This window comes from Montipora capricornis, chromosome 6, assembly GCF_036669925.1.
Source record: "Montipora capricornis isolate CH-2021 chromosome 6, ASM3666992v2, whole genome shotgun sequence".
NCBI classification, from domain to species: domain Eukaryota; kingdom Metazoa; phylum Cnidaria; class Anthozoa; order Scleractinia; family Acroporidae; genus Montipora; species Montipora capricornis.
The window spans coordinates 3,245,452-3,256,670 of record NC_090888.1 but is presented as its reverse complement, the minus strand read 5'-3'; the positions used below and the strand labels follow the sequence as shown (position 1 = coordinate 3,256,670).

The 11,219-nt window shown below is 38.5% G+C and overlaps 2 protein-coding genes across 3 annotated transcripts in view; one reads left to right on the top strand and one right to left on the bottom strand.

Moving 5' to 3' along the window:
* The window catches only part of LOC138051317 (germinal-center associated nuclear protein-like), a 2,384-nt gene extending 373 nt beyond the window's left edge, over window positions 1-2,011 (bottom strand). Inside the window, exon 1 of the mRNA XM_068897504.1 lies at window positions 1-2,011. This exon is cut by the window's left edge and continues 373 nt beyond it. Within this exon, the coding sequence (XP_068753605.1) occupies window positions 630-1,877 (1,248 nt within the window). The 5' untranslated portion in view covers window positions 1,878-2,011 and the 3' untranslated portion in view covers window positions 1-629.
* LOC138051312 (MORN repeat-containing protein 1-like) overlaps window positions 1,955-11,219 on the top strand; it is a 26,109-nt gene continuing 16,844 nt past the window's right edge. The window contains exons 1-8 of one of the 2 annotated variants that reach the window (XM_068897496.1): window positions 1,955-2,109; window positions 2,223-2,294; window positions 2,748-2,957; window positions 5,274-5,364; window positions 7,264-7,351; window positions 7,929-8,025; window positions 9,576-9,686; window positions 10,052-10,154. In XM_068897496.1, coding sequence (XP_068753597.1) covers window positions 2,031-2,109; window positions 2,223-2,294; window positions 2,748-2,957; window positions 5,274-5,364; window positions 7,264-7,351; window positions 7,929-8,025; window positions 9,576-9,686; window positions 10,052-10,154 — 851 coding nt within the window. In that variant the 5' untranslated portion in view covers window positions 1,955-2,030. The remainder of the gene's footprint in view (window positions 2,110-2,222; window positions 2,295-2,747; window positions 2,958-5,273; window positions 5,365-7,263; window positions 7,352-7,928; window positions 8,026-9,575; window positions 9,687-10,051; window positions 10,155-11,219) is intronic. The other variant, XM_068897497.1, reaches the window with a different exon arrangement.

Here is an 11,219-nt window from a genome sequence, read left to right as displayed (position 1 = left end):
TTTTGGGAAATAAAAGCCCTCCTGAAACTACCATTGATCTCCGACCGGCCTTGAATATCTTGCTCTTCTCAATTTTCCTTCCTTGTTCCGTCTAGTCATATCCCTTGATATGAGGAAAAGAGAAAGTTGATGCCTTTTGATGCCTTTATATACCCAAACGAATATCGACGCAATCTCCTTCTTAAGGACTGTGCCTACTATTGTTACTGCGCATTCATTCTGCGCATCTCGAGATACTCGGATTTCCTGTGGGTGATGCTTAAAAATACAGTGATATTTTTGCGCGGTTCAAAACTATGCAGAGAAAGCAGAACTTAGTAAGTGCTCTTGGTATCCAAAAAAAAAAATTGGGGGTAACCGCACATTTTTCAGAGATAAAAATGCATACTTACCCTTAATTTTCTTTTTGGATTTCAATAACACATGTTAAGATCTGCTTTTCCCGCATATTCAGTACAATTTATTCAAGTCAAAAATGTTTTTGTTGCAAAATATTAAATTAATATATATCTTATCATAATGAATAAGGAATAAATGCTTAAAAGTGGTAAGCAAACATGGTAGTACTCAACTTATTCCAATATATAAATCCAACAACCTTTTCACAAGTTTGTATTCCTTTTTTTTTTTCAATTCATTGTTTTCTGGCCTCTTCCCCACCCCCTCCCCCTGCCTCTCATTTTACCAAACCAGCTTGGCCTTGGTTGCGAAGTAACTGGGTGCAAGACAGAACTCAAATTCATTATCTCTGTGACATTGCCCGAAGCTGATCGTCCCTTCAGTTGTGTTGGCAACATATGTACTGAACTGCCTCTGAGCATTGGAGGAATGGTGCCCTTTCCACTAATAAGATCACTTGCAGTGGAAGAGCATTTCTCATTTATTAGATTTGAAAATCTTGCATGCAAAGTTCGAGAGGTACTCAAGTCACCTTTGGACGGTTTCACTGCAGTGTCTAACACTTCAAGCCCATGATGAGTGCAGAAGTCCTTGGCCTCTTGAATATTATTGAAATTCAACATCTGGACAAATAACGAAAAAGGAATGCTTGCATTGCGGGTATAGTAAGCCTTGTTGATTGACGTGAGTGCACTGACTCTAACTTGGTTAAACTGCTTATGCACAGCACAGCAAGCCAGATAAGGAAGTCTTTTGACCAACCGAAAAAACCTCACAAAGTTTTTTAGTATTGCGGTTAGGTTAATCTCTATTGATAACTGCAGCAGCCAGTTTTCCTTTATTTCCTCGGGCAAAGTGAGTGCCCGACCTAGGGCATCGAAGGAACCAAGGTTATAAAGCAAGTAGTAAGCTTCGAACTCTCCTCGAGTGTTTTTGTACACCGAAAAATGTTCGTCATCATACAAACTCAAAAGTCTTTTTAAACACTCAGACGTGTGGTCATTATTTATCTTTGAATCGAAGACTTCCGGAGGACTTTCACAGAGCTTGTAATTAGACAAAATGTGAAACCTGCAGGTTTTCTCGAAAATGTCCACTGCGTGCTTCCCAGTGATTCCCTGCACAACTAAATCCTGTCTAATTGCCCTCATCCTGTCAAACATAAAGTCGTAGATTTTTTGCCACGTGAAGACTCCATCCTTCGACGCGATTTTTTCAACAAGGTAATTCATGGTCTGTTGCAGCACGTGAGACGGCCTTAAATTTGAAGGCTCCAAACATTTACCGGCCGCGGATCGGGAAAACTCCTTGACCATGGCTGCAGGATCTGCCGTTGTATTCTTTTCGTTGGAGAACGTGCTTGAGTTCGAGGTGAAAGCAACAGTTTCAAAGAAATGGAGGCAACGTTGTTCTGCCCGTAAGGAAATTTCTCGCGGAGGACACATCTGCAGGCAATTTCCTTGAACAAAACCCTCCATGGTGGAAATAAAACGCCATTATCAGGTACGTCATATACAGGAACTCAACAGTCACCAGTCACATTCCGCTGGCAGAATGAGCGCCCCTGCTCCTTAGCGACATCAAAAAACAAATATGGCGGCCGAGATACCAGTAGCATCTTTTTGACTCAAATGGCAACAATATTAAGTAACACGACATCCAAGGGAGCGGGAAATTACATAGGTGAAACTAGGAAGCAGTTGAGAGATGGTAAGAACTTGGAATGTTACAGTTGAATGTTAAAAATATTGAGAAAATACTAAGCTGTTTGAAGTTTTCTCTTGTACTTGAGCATATTAACTCGAATTACATTTTTTTTAAAGGATTTGGAGTTTATAATTATCCAAACAAATTCTTCAGATATGAAGGAGAATGGAGCAAGGGAAAGAAACACGGTAATTGTATCTTATTATATATTATACTAAGAATAAAAAAAAGGTCGTTGGACTGAGGTCTTTATGCCCCACAGCACCTGTCCTTTGTTGGATTGACGTGCGGGATTTTGGAAAATTAAATCAGTTTTTGAAGGAACTAGGCATAATAAAAAGGTGCTCTTTTGCTTTTCAATGACATGCAGATGATGCAAGGTGGTTTTTTTGCAATTCCGCACTTTTTCAATTTTATTTCCACAAAAGACTGGAAGGGTTTTCCAGGAACTAGATTGCAATTGTTTTTTGCACAGCTAAATAAGTTTTAATTCAGGCAGTCAGTGTGAAAATTAGGGAGAAAGGCTGAGGGAATGCTTGGTAGTTGTTCTCTTGTTCATTGGAGTAAGACATCTCTCTGACAGGTGGAGAGACTTATTGTTATCATTATCCATTTTGTTTTTCTTTAAAACTGCTGTGAAGGTCATGGCAAACTTATTATGGCAGATGGCAGCTTTTATGAAGGGCAGTTTACTGATGGTGAAATTCAGGGCCATGGCTTTCGCCGTTGGGCGTCAAGCAGAAATGAATTCACTGGTCAGTTTGTTAAGGGAGAGTTGAATGGGCATGGAATCATGATGTATGGTGATGGATCACGATATGAAGGAGAGTGGCTTGACAATCAACGAGAAGGTGGGGGTGTTTAAAGCTGCAAATAACTTGTGCTTGTGTAATGTTGTGTTTGGTAATGTTATTTAAATCCAAGTTGACCCATCAAAGGCAATTTTCTGGTCATGTAAATTGCTTGTGCTTAAAGGGATTGTAAAATTCATGTTTTTATTGATTGGAGATCATTGTTTATGAAGCAATTTCTTTGAGCAGTGTTTTTTCTGGTTGTTTTTAGTGGAGTGTCTTTCCCTGTTAAATAAATTTGAATTAAAACAGTGATTAGACAAAAAAGAACCTAATAGACCTTTTTACCAATACGGCGACCATTTTGATTTCTATTGTTTCAAATAGCCATTATGGGATGCCCAGGGGGCAAATACATATTAATTTGCCCCCTGGGCATCCCATAATGTCTTTCGAAACAATGGAAATCAAAATGGCCGCCGTATCGGTAAAAAGGTCTATTGGGCCATTGGGGTGGTTCATGTAAATGTACATGACCTGTAAATAAGAAAGATTTTAAGATTTATCATTTTTATGCACTATTTCAGAAAATAAACAATGGACATAACAATTAAAAGAAAGAAGGGAACAGGCTACATGTAATTATACTTAAGTGAGAAAAGGTGGAAAAGTGCGTAGTGACCATAGTAGCAAATGCTTTCGAGATGACCACTAAGACAGGAATTAAATGAAAGAAAAAAAAAACATATATGTATAGACGTGAACTGGCAAAATAGATAGTACAGGTAAAAATTAAATTAATAGTAATATTATTAAGAAATTGACAAATTTACATAAATGTACAATATTATTTACATCAATGAGTTTCATCCAAAAAAATAATTATAAATAATAATAATAATAATAATAATAATAATAATAATAACAATAATAATAATAATTAGGATGGAAGGGAATATTATTATTATATTTGGCTGTCAAGGAGGTAGCGCTAATACTAATAACGTGTAATAGTTTTTCTTGCGATGTAATCACTTAGGTGTCGACTGCAACGTTTTGACTGCTTAGTACTGGTCAACTTACTGGTTACTCATAGGAGGCAGTGCAGCCTAGTGGTTAGGGAGTTTGCCTTGAGATCGGGGGATCCCGGGTTAGAGACAATCATTCTGACAACTGGTTGATTTTTTTCCTGGTACAGTGTAGTCCCTGGTTCAACTTCTCAGATGCACTTGTAAATAGCCAACTAGTATAGCTTGCCTCCAGCCAGTTGGGACTCTTACAGTGAGGACACTCGAACCATGAACACTTGATACTTTTTTGTACATTTTTTTAGTGACTATAGAATGTGGGCTTGTCGTTTTGACAAGAGTATTTAATGTTTTTACACTTACAAAATGTTATACATGCAACACTATACATCATAAGAAGAGCCTTTATTTCTTTGTCGTCAAAAAAAACAATGTACACAAAAATGTCAAGTGTTCACGGTTCGAGTGTCCTTACTGTAATAGTTGTTGGTGAATATTCTGTTCTGTTGTGATTTGTGTTTCATTGACCCTGAGAAACTCCTATGGAGAGTGGTCGATTAAGCATGTATGTATGAACATTCGTGTTGATCAGTTGAGGACTTCAGGAGTGATTCATTGTTTTATTACTACAACTTTGTTTCGTATGGCCAAAGGTATCATTAACGACTCGAGTTGTTAACCTGATGAGTGTGGTCACCATCTGGCCATACCAAACAGTTGTAGTAATAAAACGATGAATCACTCCTGAAGTCCTGAAGTGATCAACAAGAATAGACACTGCTCTTATAACATTTGAGCGCTCTTTGAAAATCTGTTCACATCAAGAAAAAATGTTTGCATGTATGTGTTTCCAACCTACCCTTACCCAGACCTCTGCCATTTTTGAGCAAGTTAATAAGACGGGCTGCCACTTTCTTTGGACCATTGGCCATTGACCACATTGGACTTCACCCTACTGTACCAACAATTAAGGAATAAGACAGAAGATCAGTACAGCAACAAACTCTCAGGGAACAATCTTGAAACAGACATTTTGGAAAACTACTCAAAGGAACTATAGATATGCTTAGTATAGAAATCTTCCAATCACAGCCGACCACACTAATACATATAGTGGTGTGAAAACAGCTGACCCTGTTGCCTGATCATGATGAAGACCTGCAGTAAGCTGCTGAAATGTCACGGTTGATGTAGCCTAATTGCACATTCCTTTTATTCACAATTTCATACACTTAATAGTAAAACCAGCTTTCTTGTACGCAAGTTATGTTATTTTGATTGAAAGAACAAAGTGCAAAGTACTGATTAAGTACTATTATGTTGTTCTCTGTTGTTTCACATGTTTCAGGGGAAGGAAAGCTGGTTAGTAATGATGGTTCAGTTTATGAAGGATCTTTTCACAACCACAAAAGACATGGAGAAGGAAAATTGGCTTTCAGGTAATGGGTTCCTCAGCAGCGTGGGAGACATATTGATTAATTCTGAGTTCAAATTCCACTCTGAAAACCAAACCGGTAATATTGACCTCAAACCAGTTGGCTCAGCATTGGATGATACCATGCAGAAGGCCTGGCTTGGATCCTGGCTGGATCAACACCAATAGTAAAGTCTTAAAATAAGCGAGGAGAAAATACTGCCTTTGTAGTGAAATTATCTGGAGAAAGGTTTAACTTTGAAGACTAAGGACTATAAACTGTAGGGCCTGTCACGCAACCCTTATTTACTCAAAAACTATGTGGAAGGTTGTAGAGCCCACACATTATTCACAAAGAGTGCAGCATGGAGTTCGGCACGTTTTGCTCTGACCTTTTAAAGGGGCACACCAGATCACTGTTAACCCATTAGCACCCTAAAGACGGTGCCTACTATTGTTATTGCGCATACGTTCTGCGCACCTCGAGATACTTGGATTTCCTATCGGTGTTGCTTACTAATACAGGGATATTTTTGGGCTGTTTAAAACTATCCGGAGAAAGTACATCTTAGTAAGTACTCTTGGTAGCCAAAAAGAAAATTGGGGGTAACCATGCATTTTTGATAGATAATGAAGCTTCAATTTGGGAAGGAACGCCATACATTGCTTTGTATTAATAAAGCTTTTTACAAATATTATTCATCAATTATCTTTGAAAAATACTTGGTTACCCCCAATTTTCTTTTTGGATTTCAATAACACTTGTTAAGATCTACATTTCCTGCATAATCACAAACCGGGGCAAAAATATCTTTAATTATAATAAAGTTTCTATATAACGCGCGCTCTCATTGGTTTAAACAGCGTGCTTTATGAGAGTACAAAGCACGGAACAAACGAAAGCCCACGCCATCATTCGCAGAAATGGCAGATGAATTTCCGAATTTTACCTTGGGTATTATTGAAGCTGTCAGTTAAAGGCTTGCTCAGATATTCTGTCAAGTGCTTTGGATGGAAGACCTCAACCGTCGCCCGGTCCAGCAGTTCTTTCAAGCTCAGAAAGTCCTCACGCTGGAGTTCTTCATTTACAAAATTCCCAACAGGTTTTCAGATTCCAGCCGCAAGCAATGAAGAGTTTGTTTTCCAGTTGTCATGTCGGAAACGTGCAGGTTTTCATGGGCAACAATTCGGCCGGTTTTCACTGAACTTAATCATTTAGATCCTCTTTTTTGCTTTTTTTTTACGGACTGAAACCGAACATTGAGGCACTTGTTTTTCCATAAATTCTAATTTTGTGTGATTTTCCAGTTGATTGATGTTTTGACAAGCCTTTGTTTCATTAACCAATCAAATAATCTTAAACATTCTTACAAGCGCGCTGATTGGTCCAAAGTAGCGTGCTTTATCAGAGTATAAAGCACTGTGCTGACGACATCTCAGTTCGCCACAAGCAGCGCGCGCTTTGAAAATAAAGTAGAATTTTTGAAGAAAATTACTTGTTTTTTATCATAAAACAAATAAAGAAGCCTTGACTGTGCTCTGTTCTGTTGTAAAGCACTTAGGAAGCGGCTAGAGCACTCAAGAAGTAGGGAGAAACACTCGCCTATCGGCTCGTGTTTCCCCCTACACTTCTTTCGTGCTCTAGCCGTTTCCTGTGTGCTTTACAACAGAACAGAGCACAGTCAAGGCTTCTTTATTTGTTAATTAGAAGGCACCGTCCTTAAGTGCCCCCAGTTGACAAGTAAAATTGTCTGGTGTTAGACAGTCAATGGGTGAATGGAGCAGAGCTTTGCTCCACGTTTTGTACCACTTACCACATAGTGGGTGTTTTTTCAATACCTTTTTGCGGTGTGTTGCAGAAAATATATCCTGAACATACCTCATCTTTGCCAGAAATTAATTTCCTCAACTTAAACCTTGACAGTGATGGCCATGTGTACGAGGGAGACTGGGTGAATGATCTTCGGCAAGGACATGGAATAATGAAATTTGTGGATGGAACTATCTATGGGGTAAGTTTAAGAACAGTAAATTTGTAATCTTTCAGTGTGATGTTGCATCATCCATTTGCTTGTTGCCAAGTGACTAGTAATCTTGTATGACTTGCAATATAAAGGGCCATGTTTGTATGCCAAGGGATACAGCTGTAGGTAGCTGTGCAGCATTGTCAGAGAAGCCTGAAAAAAAGTTGATGTCAGTGTGGTACATGTAGATCATTATAGCCTAATTGATAGCCTTAAATTTGTATACTGGGTTGTATATAGTCACAGACAGGTTCAGGATGATGGGGAAGAAAAAGGAGGTGGCAATGAAGTCCGATTCACTTGAGCGATTTGTAGAAAGGTGGCAGGATCTGGCAAGGGTTGAGGAGATGTGGGGAGGGACTGTGCTTGGGAGGAAAAGTGATGGGAATAATAATTATTTAATTAAAGTAATGGATGGGACTGAAACTGCTGTGCAAATTGGTGTTTAATAGATTCCATCTGCACCAAGTTTGCTCCCCGAAATAATTCAAAGGAACCTACCATTGTACAGTTTTTATTATTGGTAATTATGACTGACTGTTGATTCACTGATGTTACCATACAGGGCCAGTGGTGGGGAGATACGTTCAATGGTGAGGGCTCCATGATTCATGTGTCTGGAGTGTCATACGAGGGAATGTGGATCAATGGAAGACCAGAAGGTATTGATTGAAGCAAGAGTTTGTTATCCAGGGTTTTCATTAAGAGCTGGTACTTTTCCTTGAAAATTACCCCAAATTTTATGAATAACATGACAAACATTCGAATAGAACACAGGCTTTGGATCAGGAATGTTTTGTCCTTGAAAAACAAAAGAGTCGCCTGAATTCTGAGTATTTTCGAGGGCGATTGCTGTTTCCCTGTCCATGCCAAAGGCAGTGATCAAGGATTGAGCACACGCATTTTTGAGGCAACCGTCCAGCAGTCCAGTGATTGGTGTAAGCTGCCTGGTCCGCAAAGGTATTTTCGGTCACAACAGAATGCAAAGGAGCCTTAAAGGGGGCTATGTCACGCTATTTTAACATCTTTTTTAATATGTCTTGCCGCCAAATGAATTTAAAAAATTTGGAGTAATCATGTACTCTCTCTGGATAAAAAAGCCAAAATTTAATGATATTAGTGTTGTCTTCAAATACACTGCTAATTCATGCTCCAAAATGCAGGAAATGCATTCTAAGATACCCAAATTTCAAAAATTTCCTGCAGGAGAATGCCCCCAGACCCTGTACAAGCTTGTGCCTTCAGCCCTCACGCCTTTGGTGCACGTTTTCCATTCTCTGCCTTCTCCTTAGGTATCAATATTGATACCAACCAACTAGGAGACCTCATATTTTACAAACTTGATGTACAGTGAAAGTGGATAATTTGTAACTTTGATACAGCAGATGGTTTTACTCATCAGTGAGTGTCAGTTCAGGGATAAAAGGGTTAACGACACATGTGTCCCCTTAAACCCTGACACAAAGGAGCTTAAAAATGGCAACAGCACGGGAAACAACAGTGTCACAAAACAATGACATATTCATGCTCAGGCACTGCTCACTGCTCATCTGGAAAATTATTGTGAGTGTACACTGGATGTGAGAGAATGTGACCCCCCCCCCCCTCCCTTTGAAAAATCCTAGCTACACCCATGAAGCTGCACATGCAGCATGCATTTTAGCACATATATTTGCGGTACTCTGCATAATGACAATGTGAAATCACCAATTTTGAGGTTTTGACGACAACGTGAGCTAGCAACAGAAAAACTTTCATTCTTCATTTTCACTTTGAAACCGTTTGTACCAATAATATTTAGGACACTTGACCCACATTGTAAGATGTGAATGAGATGGAATAAGGGCAAAAGACTTAGTCATATTTTGAGGTGATGTTTTAATTGCCTTGACAGTTGTAGATTAAGGTCCCCATTTAAAGATTTTACTCTGTTTAATGCTAGGTGATTTTATATATTGCTGAGGGTGGGTTCAGGGGTTGAAAGGGCTCTGTCTTCTGAGCTAACTGGTTTGCAGTCCAGCCTGGCTTTGAACCTAAAGCAGAATTCATTCTGATCATTGCTCTACCAAGTAAGCAAACTGGTCAGGGATAGGTTCATTCAGAATGCACAACTACGCACAATGTATCTTGATTTGAGCATTAAAAAGCAGTAGCTTTTCCAAGCTATCTATTTAGTTTTATCATGTTCACTAATGGTTAATGTTAATTATAGCGGAGAGTGTTCAGATACGGATTGTTGGAGATGAATATGTGGAGGTGCCTCAAGGAAGACCATTTGGATTTGAAGTAGAGTGTGTGACGCTTGATGGTGAACCAACAGAAGGTATGATTTAGGATTTTGAATAATTTTATTTAATTAAGTCTATGATTGCCTAGAAAGTGAAATACAGTTGTAAGGCTGACCAGTTGGAAGGAGAAATAATTGGCTTATTTTGTATCCTGTTTTTCCAAAAATGATATGACCACAATAGACTAAATAATTTGTCAACAAGATGTGTGACAGTCTGGACTGCATTATAGGAAGCATGATTGGTATTGCTTAGTTGTCAATTTCAGTTAAAAAACCTAAAAAAGTTGTGATGGTTGGTGCATTAAACTTTTTTGTAGATTTACTGTAACCATCTTTTAAGCAAAGCTACCATTATTATTAATTAAAAAAAAAAGTGACAGATAAAATTGAATTTGCAGAGGAAGGAAGGTTGCTGCATGTTTCTGCAGGAATTAAAGTTGGTTCCCTTAAAAAATCTGCAAATGGTACTGATCAGGAGGTGGAGATCATCATGTCACCATTGTGAGTAAAAAAATTAGAAAGTAGTAAGGGTTTTTGACAGTTTTTTAACGTAGCGGACATATCAGGGCTCGAAATTAACGAAAAAATCCAGTCGCATTTTGCGATAACATGCGAAGATTTATTATCTTGTAGCATTGAGCCGTCTAGTGTTGGGGAACTACTCTTTAGCAGAAGCCAGCCGGTCACGATTTCCCCATCTTGAAAACATAAGCCTAATTTTTCAATTTCGTTGTTTGTAATCCGCGTCAATCTTCTCCATCCTTAACTATCCTGGTTCCCTTATGGTTTGTTATCTTTTTTAATTTTTTCCTGTTCTAGTAAACTGCTATTCTCAGGTTCCTTCAAATCAAAGGTAACTCTTTAACCTGGCAAAAATACCGTAACTGAACTTTAAGTAGGAGCTTCAAATAATGGACTTATCTCTTGTACTCAAGGGCGGAGAATCAAGACAGAAACATTCTCTGCTTGATGCCTAGAAAACGTAAAAGGGCCGCACAATTTCTCTATGTGCTGCTTAGCTCTTTGGAAAGTCTAAAGGTCTGAAGAGATCTTTCGGACCAAACCTTGTCTCGATCAAAAATGAAGGGTGATTAGTGACGTAATTTGTCCCCTTTTCTAAGCCCTTCATCAGGATTAGTGGTTTTAAGCCAGCTACAAAAATACTTTGTTGATCTACTACGTTTTTTTAAGCTTCTCTTTTCCAAAGTAAACATAAAATTTAATTAAAAGGCAAATTTGATCAAAACTGTTGTCAATCGAGAGTGCGTTTATCCGTTAACTTAAAGAGTTTTGTTTGCACGAGATAACTTCAATGTATATTCCCTTCTTTCCTTCTTGATTCGAAAAGGTGTTTTATTTCAGTCTGTATACCATGTCTAGGAGAACGATCCTTTTACAAGTTTGACACTTTAAGTTTGACACTATCCGTGACAAAGACAACAGATCTCGAGCCAGAATATATAACTTGTATGTTTGATGGTAATATTGCGTGAGAATACAATACAATACAAACTTAATTGACCGCTCCCCATAGGGGCTTTTCAGGGCCAATGAAACAATCAACGA